Genomic DNA, 20,561 nt, shown 5'->3' with positions numbered 1-20,561 from the left:
AACCTCAGATTTCCAACTTCCTGGTTGGATTTTTTCTTAGGTTTTTGCCTGCCATATGAGTTCTGTTATATACACAGACATCATTCAAACAGATCAGAGTGTTTTCTATCAAAATCCACTAATAATAATGCATATCTTAGCTTCTGGGCCTGAGTAGCTGGCAGTTTACTCTGGGCACCTTATTCATCCAAGCTACTCAATACTGCCCCCCAGCCATAAGACATTTTTAAAGACTTTTATAAAGAATAATGTGCAGGTATTGTACAACTCAGATGTGCAAAGACTTGATTTAGGGGTGTTAATATTTATGTAAATGTGATATTTTTGCATTTTATTTTCAATAAATTCGCAAAAATGTCTAAAACATGTTTTCACTTTGTCGTTATGGGGTATTGAGTGTAGATAGGTGAAAATAATATAGATTTAATAAATGTTTAATTCAGGTTGCAACACACATTTTTGGGAACAAGTCAAGGGGTATGAATACTTTCACTAAATGCACATGCTAATAAAAGTGTCGGTTTTTATCCTCTACAGGATCGGCGGGTACCCCGCTGGACGGTTGAACTAACGTAGGCTAATGCGATTAGCATGAGGTTGTAAGTAACATGAACATTTCCCAGGACAAAGACATATCTGATATTGGCAGAAAGCTTAAATTCTTTATAATATAACTGCACTGTCTAATTTACAGTAGCTATTACAGTGAAAGAATACCATGCTATTGTTTGAGGAGAGTGCACAGTTATGAACTTGAAAAGTTAGTCATAAACTAATTAGGCACATTTGGGCAGTCTCGATACAAAATTTTGAACAGAAATACAATGGTTCATTGGATCAGTCTAAACCTTTGCACATACATTGCTGCCATCTGGTGGCCAAAATCTAAATTGTGTCTGGTCTGGAATAATACATTATGGCCTTTCTCTTGCGTTTCAAAGATGATGGTAAAAAAAATACAAATACATTTTTTTAAAAGCATCGTTTTTTTCTTTGTATTATCTTTTACCAGATCTATTGTGTTATATTCTCCTGCATTCATTTCACATTTCCACAAACTTCTAAGTGTTTCCTTTTAAATGGTATCAAGAATATGCATATCCTTGTATCAGGTCCTGAGCTACAGGCAGTTCGATTTGGGTATGTTATTTTAGACGAAAATTGAAAAAAGGGGCAGATCCTTAATAGTGATTGGGGTTTTCTGAATGAGTCTTGCGGTCCAGTGGTGCAAGCAAACAGAAAGTATCTCTGTCCCACTTCTGGCACCATATTTTACTTGTAATTTTCCATTCTGCAGTGCAATGGTTTCTTATCTTTGAGTGCTATATGTGTGTTTTTCTAGGCAATATGTCTGGGTGTGTCTTCAACCCTGTTCTGTTATCTCCTCTTTCACAATATATATGGTTAGTTTGCTATATAGCCTATTAATTAGGAAAATAACTTATTAACAACTAAAAATAAGAAAAAAAGCTATGTTTCACAACGTTAATGTAGTTTATTTGTGTTGCCCAAATAATTTCATAAATGTTTTGTGATATGATAAAGCCTAGACCACATTTCTATTATGCATTTGTACTAAAATGCTGTCTTTATGCATCAGTCTCCTCCCATGTGGCTAATTATGTAAGTGACCAATGAAGATTATATTTTGTTTACATCCACATTCCTCTTGGTTTACAGTATTTATGACGTTATTTTATTCCCAACTGCACAAACAATTTTGGACGGTTTGAAGGTCATCAGGGCAAGTTTGTTTAGCATAGCCCGGTGTCCCGTTTTAGGAGATTCCATTCGTTCCACACGTCAAAACTCTACCTACCGGTGCACCGGACCATGCAAAACGAGCATGCCCATTGTTTTGAGACCGCAAACGCTGTACCGTAATCCTAGATGCTGATTGGTTTAGAGACGTCCAATCCCTCCCAACGTTTTTATGTTTACTGACCCTCCTACACCTATCTAGAGGTTTACATAGATGCTTGGAAAGTACATTTGTTTTACTTTGTTTCTACCCGGCGTGTCTGTATCGACTTTCAATTCCAGACCATTAAGATTTCTGCTCACAAGTGACTGACTGGTGACAGTGACAAAAGAAGAGGTATATTAAGAGCATCCAGAAATGAATTGTTTTCATTTAGATGACTTCCTTGCAGGGTGGATTGGAGGTGAGTGTCCGTTATTTTTTAACTAGTCAATTAGCTGTAGAATTAGAGATGAGTTTGGGATAGAGCATGTTTTGGACAATTGTATGTCGATTTGGTTTGTTTATCATCATGTGTGTTTGACAAATAAACGTTTGTTTTTCATTTGAATACATTTGCTATGTTTGTTTAACCCTAACCCTAGGCCTATGTTTCATCTATGTTCTATTATAAGTTTTTTTTTTAAATGAATCATTGGAACAAAGTTTAAACAATGGGAAGCATACACAGAGTTTCCAAATCTAATTGCCCACATAGCGCTTGACATGTTATCATTTTGATCAAACACTTAACGGGAGTTAATGATTAAATAAACAGTTCCAACACGTTTGACTATTTAGTTTGAGAAAAAGTCTTCCTTTTCTATATTCTACTTCTGCAAGGCGCGCTATCTGAACGATCAGTAAAGGGGTACAGTAGTTCCACATTACATAATGCTATCTGTGGAATGCTGTAACTTGTTCTCACTCTTCATCGCCTGTTATTCGCCTATAGGCAGACTACTGTAGTTATGAACATTATCGGCCAACGTTTGTTTGTTTGTTTTTGAAAATGTTGAGTTAGAATGATCCCGAAGCAGATGTAGAGCTGTGGTTGTGTTTTAACATGCTGTTGACACTGTCTGGCGGGACATGATTCTCCCAGTTCTCTCCGTACTTCGCTGAAATCTGTGGTACTATAGTTGTATTGTCTGAGGAGGGTTGGATGTTCTAGGCAGTGTGTCACTAAAACAACATTATGTTGTTATTATCTCTCCCTCTATTTCACTCGCTTTAAATTCAATTTGCCTTATTGGCATGACGTAACAATGGACATCTTGCCAAAGCGTACTTTGGCGATTAAGTGATACATTTGCGATATTAACATAATAATAATAATCAATACGATCAACGGGACAATCAGTAACAACAATATTCAAGGTTTAAAATAACCATACAATGGACAATAACAATGGCATAAAGAACATGTGCAGGTTGGTTGATCTGTCAGACACTGTCCCTCGTTTTATGGCAGGCAGCAATGTAGTGCGCTGCCAACCCACATCTCTCTGCGTCCTCCCCCAAAAGGACGGGTAGCCTATTGTCATCAGAGAGGTCTTTGAAACCTTGAATAAGGGTTTTTACATTTGGGGTAATTACACTCATTGTTATATATTTTTGAAATTTTGTTAGGAAATGCAGTTCTGTCACAGGATCAGCTGTGGTGCATGGCTGTGCTCGCTGAGCCTGTACTTTGTCAAGGTTTTTCTAAGGTTTTGTTCAGTAACCTTGGTCAAATAGTTTGCCACGGTGTACTGTCGATTTAGGGCGATATAGCGCTGCATTTTTATTTGTGCTTGTGTTTCCCAATAGGTAATACAGTTGTGTTTTGACTGTTGTATTTTATTCTGATTGATTCGATGTTCTGGTCCTGAGACTTCAGTGTGTTAGTAGAACAGATTTGTAAACTCAGCCCCAGGACCAGCTGGATGAGGGGACTCTTTTCTCAGTTCTTGGCATTGCAGGGTTTGGTAATGTTATAAGAGGGTGTCACTGTATTTGAGATGTTTCCAAAACGTAATTGCTCTGCATTTTGAGTTTTTCTTATTATCAAATAAAATTGTATCGGTCAAATACACATGGTTAGCAGATGTTATTGGTCAAATACACATGGTAAGCAGATGTTATTGGTCAAATACACATGGTAAGCAGATGTTATTGGTCAAATACACATGGTTAGCAGATGTTATTGGTCAAATACACATGGTAAGCAGATGTTATTGGTCAAATACACATGGTAAGCAGATGTTATTGGTCAAATACACATGGTAAGCAGATGTTATTGCGAGTGTAGCGAAATGCTTGTGCTTCTAGTTCTGACAGTGCAGCAATATCTAACATGTAATCTAACAATTCCACAACAAATACCTAATACACACAAATCTAAGTAAAGGAATGGAATAAAATAAATACATATAAATATATGTATGAGCAACAACCATTAGTGGATATTGGCCTAATTCTGCACTGTATGTATTGTTTGTAGTTGTCCTCTGGACACGTAGGAGAATCTTATAGAACTCTGCATGCAGTGTTTCAATCGGGTGTTTGTCCCATTGGGTGAAATCTTGTTTTGCAAGTGGACCCCACACCTCACTGCCATGAAGTGCAATTGGTTCAATGACACATTTAAATTCGATTTAGGCAATTTTATAATAAGTATTTTGATTTTAATTCGCTTTTTAATTGCGTAGAATGCCCTGCATGCTTTCTTTCAATTCAATTTCAATTTAAGGGCTTTATTGGCATGGGAAACATATGTTAACATTGCCAAAGCAAGTGAAGTAGATAATAAACCATATAAATTAACAGTAAACATTACACTCACAAAAAGTTCCAAAAGTATAAAGACATTTCAAATGTCATATTATATATATATATACAATGTTGTAATGATATGCAAATTGTTAAAGTACAAAAGACATATCCTGTCTGCTATTGAGAGTCAGGTCTGCCTTTCTCAATAGCAAGGCTATGCTCACTGAGTCTGTACATAGTCTAAGCTTTCCTTAAGTTTGGGTCAGTTACAGTGGTCAAGTATTCTGCCACTGTGTACTCTCTGTTTAGGGCCAAACAGCAATCTAATTTGCTCATTTTTTTTTTTTTTTGTTAATTCTTTCAAATGTGTCAAGTAATTATCTTTTTCTTTTCTCATGATTCGGTTGGGTCTAATTGTGTTGCTGTCCTTTGGTGTTTGTGAACAGAGCTCCAGGAACAGCTTGCTTAGGGGACTTTTCCAGGTTAATCTTTCTGTAGGTGATGGCTTTGTTATGGAACGTTTGGGAATTGCTTCCTTTTAGGTGGTAGTAGAATTTAACCGTTTTTTTCTGGATTTGGATCATTATCGGCCTAATTCTGCTCTGCATGCGTTATTTGGTGTTTTTGCCAATTTTAACCACTCACTTGTTGTTTTGTGTACATGGATTTTATAATGTTGTATGTTTTCCCCCCCAACACCACTTTTCATCAATTTGTATAGCAGACCCTCATGCCAAATTGAGTCGAAGGCTTTTTTGAAATCAACAAAGAATGACAAGACTTTGCCTTTGTCTTGGTTTGTTGGTTTGTTAATTAGGGTGTGCAGGGTGAATACGTGGTCTGTCATACAGTAATTTGGTAAAAAGCCAAATTGACATTTGCTTAGTACGTTGTTTTCACTGAGGAAATATACAAGTCTGCTGTTAATGATAATGCAGAGGATTTTCCCAAGGTTGCTGTTGACGCATATCCCACATGAGTTATTCGGGTCAAATTTGTCTCCACTTTTGTGGATTGGGGTGATCAGTTCTTGGTTCCAAATATTGGAGAAGATGCCAGAGATAAGGATGATGCTAAAGAGTTTAAGTATAGTCATTTGGAATTTGTGGTCTGTATATTTTATCATTTCATTGAGGATACCATCAACACCACAGGCTTTTTTGGGTTGGAGGGTTTGTATTTTGTCCTGTAGTTCATTCAATGTAATTAAAGAATCCAGTGGGTTCTGGACATCTTTAATAGTTGATTCTAAGATGTGTATTTGATCATGTAAATGTTTTTGCTGTTTGTTCTTTGTTAAAGGGACAAAAATATTGGAGAAATGGTTTATCCATACATCTCCATTTTGGATAGATAACTCTTCGTGTTGTTGTTCGTTTAGTGTTTTCCAATTTTCCCAGATGTGGTTAGTCTATGGATTCTTCAATTACATTGAGCTGATTTCTGACGTGCTGTTCCATCTTTTTCCATAATATATTTCTGTATTGTTTTAGTGATTCACCATAGTGAAGGCATTTTCTGGGTTGGATAGGTTTCTCAATTTCTTTCTTGGGTTTTTGCGTTCTTCATCAAACCATTTGTCAATGTTAATTTTCTTCGGTTCTGTGTGTGTTTCTCTCTTTCACTCTCTCTCTCTTTCACCCTCACTCTCCCCCCCCCCCCCCCACCCGCTCTCTTTCACTCTCTCTCCCCCCTGCTTTCTTTCACTGTCTCTCCCCCCCTCCCTCTATCACCCCTATCTATCCCTTCTCACTCCCCTAAATGTGGTTTCCATCTGTTTTTCCAATAGGAGCTTCCAGTGTTATTGTGGGTCATCCTCTGGACACAGTCAAGGTACATGAGGACACAGTTCAACACATAAAGGACTGGTTTCCCAGACACTGATCAAGCCTAGCCTTGAACTGAAAGGACATTCTCTGTTTATCTTGAGTTTAAGTTCAGGTTTAGGCTTAATCTGTGTACAGGAAACTGTCCTATGAGGTTTAAACAGTGGAGGCTGCTGAGTTGAGGAAGGCCCATAATAATGGCTGGAACATCACAATTGGAATGGAATCAAACACCTGGAAACCATGGAAACCATGTGTTTGATACCATTCCACTCTAGCCATTACCACCAGCCCATCTTCACCAATTAAGGTGCCACCAACCTACTGTGGGTTTAAATCAGAGATTAACATTAAGGTCTGAAAAGCACACACAAATGCCTTACATTGTCTCTTTCATTTAAACAATGGAGGGGAACCAGGCAGATCAATGCCTGCAGTTTCGTTGCTGCCTGTAAAAAAATATATCTATATATTTTTTTAAGCCCAGTGGGGGTAACCTCCGAGCAGGCTCAATTTGCCTAACTGTTCAGTTCACTTGCTCTAGGCAATAGATCAACCCTTAATGTCAAACCTTGTTTTTTTTTTTTTTACCAAACATGCAATATTACTGTATCTGTACATACACAGTTACCATTTAGAGGGCTATAGGCCTGCAGTAACATTAAAACCCGTTAGCACGCATCACCTAGCCTACATGCTGTAGATTGTGTAGGCCGTTGTTTTATGTAGGAGGAATGTTGAGGTTCTCATCCTTTCCCATTCTATGATTCTACCCAACAGACTCGTTTACAAGCTGGGAAAGGATACAAGAACACCCTTCACTGTGTCCTCCAAATCTACAGAAAGGAAACGGTTAGTGATTAACTAGTTGTTACTTATATTTCTTATTCGTATTTTTTTTGTTTTAACTACATTGTTGGTTAGGGGCTTGTAAGTAAGCGTTTCCCTGTAAAGGTCTACCTACACCTGTTGTATTCAGGCACATGTGACTAATATTATTTGATTTTGTCACTACTCTTGTAGTCTAAATGAAATATAGGCCATTTAGCAGACACTTTTATTCTAATCAATTTACAGTCATGCTCACATGGACATTTTGTATGTGGTCTCAAAGGGAATGGAACCCAGAGAAAGCCATGGGATAATATTTGGCATGATAAACCATTTGTCGTCGTTGTATTAGTATGGTTTCCTTTAGAACTGTAGAGGCCTTGGACATATAAGTGTCAGCCTCGACAACTACTGTAAAAGTCCATTAATAATATCCTATATTCAACTCACACTCTCACCTGTAGATTATACTTTAGGCCTAGCTGTGACAGTTCTGGAATGGAAAAAATTTGACTTTTGAAGCAACTGTGCTTTTGTTTTATAAAAAATGATTGTGCCTTGCTGTGAATACTCCCTCTGTACTGGGGTGGGGGGGGAGAAAAACCTGGAAAGAAGCGGAGGGCGCTCTGGGAGAAAGAGAATGCTTGAAGCTGCCAAAGGCCACGTGGTATACTGGGACCCAGGCCTTCTGCAAAACAAATTGTTCCATAAAAACTCTAATTTTTCTTCCACCTAGATTGCTGGCTTCTTCAAGGGTCTCTCCTTCCCGCTGGCCAGCATCACTGTGTATAACTCAGTGGTGTTTGGATTCTTCAACAACACACAGAGGGTTATAAGCAAGTTCCGCCATGGTGACGAGAGACAGTTGTGTGGTATGCTGGACATGACCCTGGCCAGCATGTTGACAGGGCTGATGTCAGTGGGACTCGGAGCTCCGGTCGACTTAGTTAAGATCAGACTGCAGATGCAGACTCTGCCCTGTCTAGCAGGTAAAGTCAAAGCCCAATACAACATTATATAACATTCTAGCAGGTATTTCCTTTACTTTAACTACCCTTCAGACCATTCTAGAAGGTATTTCATTTAGTACAACTACCCTTCAGACCATTCTAGAAGGTATTTCCTTCAGTACAACTACCCTTCAGACCATTCTAGAAGGTATTTCCTTCAGTACAACTACCCTTCAGACCATTCTAGAAGGTATTTCCTTCAGCACAACTACCCTTCAGACCATTCTAGAAGGTATTTCCTTCAGCACAACTACCCTTCAGACCATTCTAGAAGGTATTTCCTTCAGTACAACTACCCTTCAGACCATTCTAGAAGGTATTTCCTTCAGTACAACTACCCTTCAGACCATTCTAGAAGGTATTTCCTTCAGCACAACTACCCTTCAGACCATTCTAGAAGGTCTTTCCTTCAGTACAACTACCCTTCAGACCATTCTAGAAGGTATTTCCTTCAGTACAACTACCCTTCAGACCATTCTAGAAGGTATTTCCTTCAGCACAACTACCCTTCAGACCATTCTAGAAGGTATTTCCTTCAGCACAACTACCCTTCAGACCATTCTAGCAGGTATTTCCTTAAGTACAACTACCCTTCAGACCATTCTAGCAGGTACAGTGCCTATAGTTCCCATGGGTTTAGACAGCTCATTTTAGTGGGACTTTACTCAGAGGTCTAGATTAGAACAGAACAGAATAAATTGACAATTCAACGAACCAGGGAAAACGATTATTTTGCCTATTCTGATTCAGTTTTAGTTTTCCAACAAGCCATTCATATTTCACAACAAGCAACTCAGGCGAGCTAGCTTGAGATGATACATCTCCTGGATTGTAACCAGCTCACTTAAAAGGTTGATACAACTAAAAGGCGTTATAAACACCTGTCAGTGATGAGTCACCAGTCACCGTTTTGAAGACGGAAACTGCTGCACCTTTTTTTTTTATATATGGCGATGTACCACGCGTCCTTGTGTGTTGCCCCATGGATCTTTATGGTGCCTACAGTATAGGGCATAATACATGGGTTAAATGTTGACCATCACCTGTTGTTCTGGTATATAGTTAAAGCCTCCTTCCCCGTAAGGGGCGGCAGGGTCGCCTAGTGGTTAGAGCATTGGACTTGTAACCGGAAGGTTTCAAGTTCAAACCCCCGAGCTGACAAGGTACAAAAATCTGTCGTTCTGCCCCTGAACAAGGCAACCCACTGTTCCTAGGCCGTCATTGAAAATAAGAATTTGGATTATCTTCTTTCTGCATGAGTGGTCAATAAAGGGAAGTAGAATCTAATCATTGTTTTGAATCCTTGTGTATTTTAGAGAACCTGTCCCTCGCCGGGACGACCGGAAACGTGAACGGTAACATCGCCGTGCGCTCCGTGACTCTCCAGGGCCAGCCGACCTACAGAGGGCCCATCCACTGCATCAGCTCCATACTGCGGACTGAGGGGGTCCGGGGGCTTTACAGAGGAGCCGGGGCCATGGTCCTGAGAGACGTCCCTGGGTACACGCTGTACTTCATCCCCTATGCGTTGTTCCGTCGCTGGCTATCCCCTGAAGGGAGGTCATCACCTCATCCCTGTACTGTATGGGTGTCTGGAGGACTGGCAGGTAACTGGAAGGAGTTTACGGAAGGATGATAATGTTACTGTTGTGATTGGTGGAAGCAAATTTGAAAGTAGCCTTTGGGTCAGATAAAGGAACATTCTGTTGAAACCGTGGCCTCGTTTTGGTTTCCACTAGGCCAGAGAATGTACTTGTGGAGGGTTGTTAGGCCCAGTAATAAATCAAACCCACAATCCTGACATTGCTAGCAGGGCTGTAACCAGGTTTGAGTTTTAGTCTACCGCCTTCCGGACCTCACTGTCTCATCGTTGTCAGGGATCTGGCCTACCACTGTTGTCTTCAGCAAACTTAATGATGGTGTTGGAGTCGTGCATGGCAATGCAGTCATGGGTGAACAGGGAGTACAGGATGGGACTAAGCACTCACCCCTGAGGGGCCCCCGTGTTGAGGATCAGCGTGGCAGATGTGTTGTTGCCTACCCTTACCACCTGGAGGCGGCCAGTCAAGAAGTCCAGGATCCAGTTTCAGAGGGAGGTGTTTAGTCCCCGGGTCCTTAGCTTAGTGATGAGCTTTGTGGGCACTATGGTGTTGAACGCTGAGCTGTAGTCAATGAATAGCAATCTCACATAGGTGTTCCTTTTGTCCAGGTGGGAAAAGGCAGTGTGGAGTGTGATTTGAGATTGCGTCATCTGTGGATCTATTGGGGCGATATGCGAATTGGAGTGGGTCTAGGGCAGGGGTGCCCAACCCTCTTCCTGGAGATCTACTGTCCTGTAGGTTTTCAGTCCAACCCTCTTCCTGGAGATCTACTGTCCTGTAGCTAGTTAAGGTCTTGTTGAGCAGCTAATAAGTAGAATCAGGTGTGTTAAATTACATTTGGACTGAAAACCCACAGGACGGTAGATCTCCAAGAAGAGGGTTGGACTGAAAACCCACAGGACGGTAGATCTCCAGGAAGAGGGTTGGACTGAAAACCTACAAGATGGTAGATCTCCAGGAAGAGGGTTGGGCAGCTCTGGTCTAGGGTTTTTCCGGGATGAACACCTAGCCTATTCGCTATACAGTTTTAATGTTATACCTCTGAAATATGATAAATGATTCACACTGTCACGTAGCATCAACAACTGTTCAGTCAGTTGTAAATGATGAATTGCATAAAATGATCAACTCTTTACATCAATACTGTTCTCTCTCTTGTCAAAATACATAGCATTCACATGTTTGTATTCCTAGGCATTACTAATCAAGCTTCGCACAAACAGACCTCTGTATTATCAGTGATGTAGTGTTTTTTTATTTATTTTTTAAGTTGGGTAATGGGTGAACTATGAACTTCCATCGAGCGAGATGATAAGACGAACAACCACACATAGAGAGGAAAATGTAGGACATTTTTAAGAACTGTTTTTGCGTGTCGATAGAATTTTAATACGGAATTCAAAAGCACAATGCTTGTCTTTCATAATTTGGTCAGATATACTTGGGAGGTGTAGTGTCAGCGTTATGTTGCTGGCATGTCATGCCTACGTTTTCTAATCTTGCCAATGGAAAAAAAATCATTAAAGTAGTTGGCGCTGTCAGTGGGCTTTGTGATGAATGAGCCATCTGATTCAGTGAATGATGGCGCTGAGTTTGCCTTTTTCTCCAAAAATTGTAATTGAAGGTGCTCCACATCTTTTTACCATCGTTCTTTATGTCAGTTATCTTGGTTTCAGAGTGTAGTTATTTATTTTTATTCCGTTTAGTCACATGATTTCTAAATTTGCAGTGCGTTTGCCAATCGGTTGTACAGCCAGACTTATTTGCCATTCCTTTTGCCTCATCCCTCTCAACCATACCATTTAAAAAAAAATTCCTCATCAATCAACAGGGATTTCAGTTTTTTTTGTCATTTTCTTAATGGATGCGTGCTTATTAGTAACTGGGATAAGCAATTTCATAAATGTGTCAAGTGCACCGTCTGGTTGCTCATCATTACACACCACAGACCAGCAAATACTTTTTACATCAACAACATAGGAATCACTACAAGACTTCTTGTATGACCTCTTATACACGATATTAGGCCAAATCTTTGGAACTCTGGTTTTCCTATACATGGCTGCTATATTGTGATCACTACATCCTACGGGTTTGGATACTGCTTTAAAACAAATATCTGCAGCATTAGTAAAGATGTGATCGATACATCAAATCAAATCAAATGTATTTATATAGCTCTTCGTACATCAGCTGATATCTCAAAGTGCTGTACAGAAACCCAGCCTAAAACCCCAAACAGTAAGCAATGCAGGTGTAGAAGCACGGTGGCTAGGAAAAACTCCCTAGAAAGGCCAAAACCTAGGAAGAAACCTAGAGAGGAACCAGGCTATGTGGGGTGGCCAGTCCTCTTCTGGCTGTGCCGGGTGGAGATTATAACAGAACATGGTCAAGATGTTCAAATGTTCATAAATGACCAGCATGGTCGAATAATAATAAGGCAGAATAGTTGAAACTGGAGCAGCAGCACAGTCAGGTGGACTGGGGACAGCAAGGAGTCATCATGTCAGGTATTCCTGGGGCATGGTCCTAGGGCTCAGGTCCTCCGAGAGAGAGAAAGAAAGAGAGAATTAGAGAGAGCATATGTGGGATGGCCAGTCCTCTTCTACATGTTGATGATTTCATTCCTGTGCTGTTTGTACCTACCCTGGTAGGTTGAAGCTTTTTCCTGAGTGGGCAGCTTGATAAGTCAGTCAGTATTTAAAATCACCCAGAAAATATACCTCACTGTTGATATCACATACATTATCAAGCATTTCACACATGTTATCCAGATACTGACTGTTAGCACTTGGTGGTCTATAGCAGCTTCCCACCAGAATGTGCTTAAGAGGTGACAACGATTAATTATGACTACTTCCTTCCATTTGAATGTTCGAGAAATGTGTTGTTGATTTAATTAGACCATATGGTTCAAGCCTAATTAATGAAAAAAGCATCTAATCAACAATGGCATTAATTTCAATGAACTCTGCAACTCTTCCTACTGTTGACTTGTTTCATAACTGCCACCAGTTTGACCCCCAAAACATCGACAACAAACACATAGTGACATAGTAAAATATACATAGTGACATAGTAAAATATACATAGACATAGTAAAATATACATAGTGACATAGTAAAATATACATAGACATTGTAAAATATACATAGTGACATAGTAAAATATACATAGTGACATAGTAAAATATACATAGTGACATAGTAAAATATACATAGTGACATAGTAAAATATATACATAGTGACATAGTAAAATAAATACAAGAGTGTAAAAAAAATATGTCAAGGATATTTCATGCTGAAACTCATATTAAACAAAAATTGTATTTAAAAAAATATATATATATATTATTTACAATGACAGCCTACGCCGACCAAACCTGGGACAATTGTGCACCGCCCTACGGGGATCCCCATCACAGCCGGTTGTGATACTGCCTTGATTCGAACCAAGGTGTCTATTGTGACATCTCTAGCACTGAGACGCAGTGCCTTAGATCACTGCGCCACTCGGGAGCCTTTCACTAAGTAGATGTTTTATATTTAGACGTTTTACAGCTTCGTCATTCTGTTTTCTATTTTAAATCATCTTATTTAATTATAATTTTGATACGGCCACACAGAGGGCAAGACATAATTACAGACATCTGTGATAAGTACTCGGAGGGCCACTAAGATGTCTTGTGATATATTTCAAGGATTTGATGTATTCTAAAATAATTCTGGTAGTTTTTACCCTCCTTTTACAACTGTAGTTCTCAATAAGTGAGGGTCTGATGTTTTTGGTCAAATAAAAAATGTTTGTGTGGAAAGCAACAAGGACAAATGGGATTTGTAATAGACTAGAACAGAAGGGACAAGCTTCCATTCCTACTGAAAGGTGACTTCCTAGCAGTGTGTCTCAGCACAGATTTCAAAAACCTGCCAGTTCGGTGTGTTTTGAAGAAACATCTTGACGTTTTATAAAAAATGTAATTGGCTGTTTTTAAGAATGTAACTGCAATCCATTTATTTTTGTGTGTTTTTTTTAAACATTTATTTAACTAGGCAAGTCAGTTAAGAACAAATTCTTATTTTCAATGACGGCCTAGTGGGTTAACTGCCATGTTCAGGGGCAGAACGACAGATTTGTACTTTGTCAGCTCGGGGAGTTGAACTTGCAACTTTCTGGTTACTAGTTCAACGCTCTAACCCCTAGGCTACCCTGTAAATCATCTGGGTTGATGTAATCTGATTACGTAATCCCTGTTACATGTAATCTGTCAGTACCCAAAACTGGTTGTACCTCTATGGTAGCTACACTCTTAACTGAGTGCTATAGTCTTCTCTACCACCAAATGATTTATTATTATTATTTATATTACATATAAAGCTTTGCCGACTGGAACATGCCCTGATTGAAGCCTGTTACAAGGACTATCTAAAACATTAAATCAAATCAAATTTTATTTGTCACATACACATGGTTAGCAGATGTTAATGCGAGTGTAGCGAAATGCTTGTGCTTCTAGTTCCGACAATGCAGTAATAACCAACAAGTAATCTAACTAACAATTCCAAAACTACTGTCTTGTACACAGTGTAAGGGGATAAAGAATATGTACATAAGGATATATGAATGAGTGATGGTACAGAGCAGCATAGGCAGGATACAGTAGATGGTATCGAGTACAGTATATACATGAGGTGAGTATGTAAACAAAGTGGCATAGTTAAAGTGGCTAGTGATACATGTATTACATAAGGATGCAGTCAATGATATAGAGTACAGTATATACGTATGCATATGAGATGAATAATGTAGGGTAAGTAACATTATATAAGGTAGCATTGTTTAAAGTGGCTAGTGATATATTTACATCATTTCCCATCAATTCCCATTATTACAGATCAACTCTGTTGCTACATGCTAATGTACATCACTGTAGCCAAAGCCTGTTTTACAAGGACCTTCTAAATCATTATAGATCAACTCTGTTGCTACATGCTAATGTACATCACTGTAGCCAAAGCCTGTTTTACAAGGACTTTCACTGTAGCCAAAGCCTGTTACAAGGACTTTTACTGTAGCCAAAGCCTGTTAGCCTATTTCTGTTGCTACATGCTAAAGTACATCTCCTGACCTCTGACATGTTTCTGTCTACAGGTTCTACTCCAGCTGACGTGTTTCTGTCCACAGGTTCTACTCCAGCTGACGTGGTTCTGTCTACAGGTTCTACTCCAGCTGACGTGTTTCTGTCCACAGGTTCTACTCCAGCTGACGTGTTTCTGTCTACAGGTTCTACTCCAGCTGACGTGGTTCTGTCTACAGGTTCTACTCCAGCTGACGTGGTTCTGTCTACAGGTTCTACTCCAGCTGACGTGGTTCTGTCTACAGGTTCTATCTCGTGGGTCACGGCTACTCCAGCTGACGTGGTGAAGAGCAGACTACAGGCTGACGCTCTACACGCTAGGAAATACAGAGGGATTGTCCACTGCGTCGTTCAGAGCTACAAGACCGAGGGGATACATGTAAGCGAACAGACACACAGTACACACTGGGCCCGTTTCCCAGACCCCCATTAAGTCTGTAGACCTGGACAAAGCAGCACTTTATAGGTGAAGATCATTGAACATGCTTCTTTGTCCATGTGTAGGTCTAATCTTTGTACGGGAAACCAGCCCACCGTGTAGTAATTTAACATCGATTCATCACTACATTTTCATTTGTAAAGTAATACAGTAGCCTGCGGTTTTGGTGTAGCTTTGTGGCAACATAGATAATTGCTGACACTACTAGTAGCTGCAGGTTTTATTCCCGTCAGCTTTTAAAGTTTATACTCAGGTGAACCCAACTCAACATGTCCTGTAAAAGTCACAAGGGCGAGACGAGATCTGTTCCAAAGAAAAGTTATTAACTAACTACCAAGGTCGTTCCTAGGTTAAGAGGGAGTTCAAGCAGGTTTTGGTCAATTTGTGATGTAACAAAATAGCCAATAGTATTATGTCACACCCCCCCCCCCAAGTGACCAGACAGATCTTGTTCAAATGTGTTTTGGCAGACAGCGACTGATCATAGACATTTGATCAATACCTGTCAATAATTTAACAAGAGAGGCACTTGGCCTGAATAAGCTTGAATAGGTGTTAACCATGTGGTTTCAGCGATTATGTTTGTTTGGTTGGCTGTTATGAACATTAGGATATTAAGTTTTAATTGAATTCCTTTTTCTTTCTTTTTTTACACGTTATGTAATTATTTTCTCTCTCTCTCTCTCTCTCTCCAGGTCTTCTTCCGCGGAGCCTCCGTGAACGCTATCCGGGGCTTTCCAATGAGCGCCACCATGTTTCTGGGCTACGAACTCTCTCTGCAGTTCTTCAGGGGTCTCTAGTATCTACACAAGGATTATAATGAGACATTATCTTGACAGTTATTCTCTTGTCCTAGGACACTCCAAATGGTTTCCTCAGGAAGATCATTTGAATCCTTGCAGAATGAAAGTAGGGAGTGTCTTGACTTGAGAATTGTTCTAGTTGAGAATTATCTGCGCTACTGCCATAATACAATCTATTTATAAAGTGTAAATACTAATTTCTTATATTAAGAAAATATCTTAAATTAAAGTGGCTTACATTAATTGACAAATGTATACATTTAAATATGTTGTGCTATAATATACAGTAACAGTATGCTTAATATATAGCTGTACTGCATAAATTAACTAGTTTTAGGACCCAACAGTTAACCAGTTCTAACCTCCATAATGATACGCACATGAATCATTATATTTTGTTGGTGCCAGGCTTTTAATTAAATTCTTTAAACTTTGTGATTTGTAAATAAGTATGAGAGAAATTAAATGTCATTCCACAAGGAGGCATAGTTTTGTACATTAATTTTTTCTTAAAAAGTTATTTTAAATGTGGGTTTTTTGGGGGGGGGGAATTCTTGTTACGGACTGTTTCTGTACACTTTTACTTGGAAAATCTAATAAACACATTGTTTCAATTTAAATTGTATTCTTTCTTTGAATCCTCTCCAAAAGTCAGTGCTTTCTAAATGACTGCAGTAACCTTAAAGATACTAGGCTACTGACGTGTAACAGTAATCGAGTAAACACAGTAACAAAAACATCAGGGGCCCACAACGTTGGCAGCTTGTTACTGAGCACATGTACGGGGGGGCAATGAAGAATCATTCTGAAGAACCTTATCTCAGGGCTGTGGGTGACTGATAAAGTCAGGTGGCAGGGTGCTTCTGTACAGCTGTCTTTACGCTATACAGTAATGCAGTGTTTCCCAAACTCTGTCCTGGGCCCCCATACCACACAACCCCCCCCCCCCCCCCCCCCCCCCCCCCCCACGTTTTTAATGAACTGTTGACTACAAACAACCTCCACTAGAAGGCGCTGTTCTCTAAAAAAAAAACTTTACCAGCTGATATCCTAGAGCAGGGGTTTTCAACCTCTGGGACCCCCAGCCAGTCCATATATTTACACTGTTCTAGAGTTAGTACCCCTGATTCAACTGAATAAATACCAAGCCCTTGATTAGGTTAAACAGAGGTAGCACAGGGCTACAACTAAATTGTGAAATGTCTGGTGGTCCTTGAAGAGAGGTTTGAAAACCAATGTCCTAGAGGACAATAATTATATGAAATATTGCTCTCTATATACACTGCATGACCAAAAGTATGTGGACACCTGCTTGTTGAACATCTAATTCCAAAGTCAAGGGGCATTCATATGGAGTTGCGCCCCCCCCCCCCCCCATATGGAGTTGCGTGGCTCACAGTCGGCGATCCAGTTCATCCCAAAGGTGTTCGATGGGGTTGAGGTCAGGGGCTCTGTGAAGGCCAGTCATGCTGAAACAGGAAAGGGACACAGTGTTGGAAGCACAGAATTGTCTAGAATGCCATTGTATGCTGTAGCATTAACATTTAACTTGAACTAAGGGGCCTAGCACGAACCATTATTCTTCCTCCACCAAACTTTACAGTTGGCACTAGGCATTCAGGCAGGTATTGTTCTCCTGGCATCCGCCTAACCCAGATTTGTCCGTTGTACTGCCAGATGGTGAAGTGTGATTCATCACTCCAGAGAACGCGTTTCCACTGCTCCAGAGTCCAATGGCGGTGAGCTTTACACCACTCCAGCCGACGCTTGTTATAGCGCATGGTGATCTTGGGCTTGTGTGCGGTTGCTCTGCCATGGAAACCCATTTCATGAAGCTCCCGAACAACAGTTATTGTGCCGACGTTGCTTCCAGAAGCAGTTTGGAACTCTGTAGTGAGTGTTGCTTCCAGAAGCAGTTTGGAACTCTGTAGTGAGTGTTGCTTCCAGAAGCAGTTTGGAACTCTGTAGTGAGTGTTGCTTCCAGAAGCAGTTTGGAACTCTGTAGTGAGTGTTGCTTCCAGAAGCAGTTTGGAACTCTGTAGTGAGTGTTGCTTCCAGAAGCAGTTTGGAACTCTGTAGTGAGTGTTGCTTCCAGAAGCAGTTTGGAACTCTGTAGTGAGTGTTGCTTCCAGAAGCAGTTTGGAACTCTGTAGTGAGTGTTGCAACCTCGGACAGATGATTTTTACGAGCTACATGCTTGGCGGTCCCGTTCTGTGAGCTTCTGTGGCCTTACCACTTCACAACTTAGCGGTTGTTGCTGTTTAGACGTTTCCACGTCGCAATAACAGCACTTACAGTTGACCGGGGCAGCTCTAGCAGGGCAGAAATTTGATGAATTGACTTGTTGGAAAGGTGGCATCCTATGACGGTCCCACATTGAAAGTCACTAAGCTCTTCAGTAAGGCCATTCTCCTGCCAAGCCAGGTCACCTGGTTGGATGGAAACGTTGCCAATAAAGGTGGTTATTGGGAGCTAATCAGCAGGCCTTTCTGTCCTTTTCAATGTTACTTTATTAGCCCACAGCACCGATGTCTTTCAGGATGTGTTACTGTTTGACCACTAACATTTCTATAATATGACATAACTTAACAACCAAACAAAGCTAAGGTTACGTTGTCCTTTCCTAAGGTTACGTTGTCCTTTCCTAAGGTTACGTTGTCCTTTCCTAAGGTTACGTTGTCCTTTCCTAAGGTTACGTTGTCCTTTCCTAAGGTTACGTTGTCCTTTCCTAAGGTTACGTTGTCCTTTCCTAAGGTTACATTGTCCTTTCCTAAGGTTACGTTGTCCTTTCCTAAGGTTACATTGTCCTTTCCTAAGGCTACGTTGTCCTTTCCTAAGGCTACGTTGTCCTTTCCTAAGGTTACATTGTCCTTTCCAGCACAGTTCCAGCAATTATGATGGATGTGTAACCAGGCAGTACAGAATGGCTCAACTCAGTTTGGCTCAGTAGTGGAAAGCAGGGGCGCAACTTTCACTGTGGACCCCCACACATGGTTATATCATAGGAATGTGATACAAAATGAGGCAACGGTGTGCTTTAGGACCATGCGGACGCCTGCAAGCTGTTTGGAGTGTTTATCCGACTGTAAAAAAAATACATAGACAAAAAAAAACACTGTTCTACCCATCGTTTGGGAAACACCCTATTTGATCTAATGATTTTTAATGTGCAAAGCTACCATGTTGTATTTGTGTTGCTTTAGAAAATAGACAATGAATTGTCTAGATGTACATTGTGATGATAAACATTTCCCTGACAGCCAGGTGTAGGTCCTGAAAGAAGAGGCATCTGATAAAACATCAGAGTAATATAAGATCTCCGTGGTTTCAGTTACTACAACGCCAAACAGCTGTAGTTATGGTTACTACGGTAACGTTGTGAACTGGACAAAGACTCAAGAGAGGACAGTCGTAAAACAAAACGATAGGCAATAAAATGGGAATAAAATGGTGAAAGATTAATTTTGTCATCCGTGTGTCAACAAAATCCATGATGACTGGTCTAGACAGAGAGATGGTGCCAGCCTGGGCCGCCATCCGTCCTCCATTGTGTGTGTGTGTGTGTGTGTGTGTGTGTGTGCGTGCGTGCATGCGTGTGTGTGCCGCCATCCGTCCTCCATTGTGTGTGTTTGTGTGTGTGTGTGTCTGTGTCTGTGTCTGTGTCTGTCTGTGTCTGTGTGTGTGTGTGTATGTGTGTGTCACCGTCCCTCCTCCACTGTCATTAAAATTTGCTGCAGTCCTGCAGGTACTGACCCATCAACCCACTGTATTAAGGCTACCAGAGAAGACCAAGCTTTTAGTCTGTTTCTGAAATGGAACTCGATTTCCTACATAGTGCACTACTTTAGACCAAAAGCACTACATATGGAATAGGGTGCTATTTCAGACTTATCCTTAGTTTCATCAGCTTTCCTGAATACATCAAATATTTAAACATCTATAATAGTTTCTATCTCTGGAGGAAATACAGCTGTAGATGGATGGATCTACTAACGACTGTGACCTGATATAACCCTGTAGATGGATGGATCTATTAACTACTGTGACCTGATATAACCCTCTATCTCTGGAGGACCCACGGTCCTAACTACTGTGACCTGATATAACCCTGTAGATGGATGGATCTACTAACGACTGTGACCTGATATAACCCTGTAGATGGATTTATCTACTAACGACTGTGACCTGATATAACCCTGTAGATGGATTTATCTACTAACTACTGTGACCTGATATAACCCTGTAGATGGATTTATCTACTAACGACTGTGACCTGATATAACCCTGTAGATGGATTTATCTACTAACTACTGTGACCTGATATAACCCTGTAGATGGATGGATCTACTAACGACTGTGACCTGATATAACCCTGTAGATGGATGGATCTACTAACGACTGTGACCTGATATAACCCT

General features: G+C 40.4%; 1 protein-coding gene across 2 annotated transcripts; it reads left to right on the top strand.

Annotated features, from left to right (window-relative positions):
• The first annotated feature begins 1,964 nt into the window (after positions 1–1,964).
• LOC110504517 (solute carrier family 25 member 48) lies at positions 1,965–16,763 on the top strand. Of its 2 annotated transcripts, XM_036970237.2 has the most exons (7): positions 1,965–2,165; positions 6,288–6,331; positions 7,105–7,176; positions 7,892–8,144; positions 9,482–9,772; positions 15,147–15,280; positions 16,036–16,763. In XM_036970237.2, exons 1-7 carry the CDS (start codon positions 2,120–2,122, stop codon positions 16,138–16,140), a joined length of 945 nt encoding a protein of 314 aa, XP_036826132.2. In that variant the 5' UTR covers positions 1,965–2,119; the 3' UTR covers positions 16,141–16,763. The 2 variants fall into 2 exon arrangements, with proteins under 2 accessions (XP_036826132.2, XP_090076168.1); XM_090220042.1 differs by lacking the exon at positions 6,288–6,331 and having other exon boundaries at positions 2,000–2,165.
• The last annotated feature ends 3,798 nt before the right edge of the window (positions 16,764–20,561 follow it).

The sequence above is a fragment of the Oncorhynchus mykiss genome, chromosome 25 (genome assembly GCF_057628025.1).
Source record: "Oncorhynchus mykiss isolate SJ-2025 chromosome 25, ASM5762802v1, whole genome shotgun sequence".
NCBI lineage: Eukaryota > Metazoa > Chordata > Actinopteri > Salmoniformes > Salmonidae > Oncorhynchus > Oncorhynchus mykiss.
This window is presented reverse-complemented; position numbering and strand designations above follow the sequence as displayed.

Bases quoted from the DNA above. Each gene is read 5' to 3' on its own strand.
- LOC110504517 (XM_036970237.2), top strand. From the start codon at position 2,120: ATGAATTGTTTTCATTTAGATGACTTCCTTGCAGGGTGGATTGGAG. The intron at 6,332-7,104 runs GTACATGAGGAC...TCTACCCAACAG, and splicing joins ATCCTCTGGACACAGTCAAG to ACTCGTTTACAAGCTGGGAA. The intron at 15,281-16,035 runs GTAAGCGAACAG...CTCTCTCTCCAG, and splicing joins ACAAGACCGAGGGGATACAT to GTCTTCTTCCGCGGAGCCTC.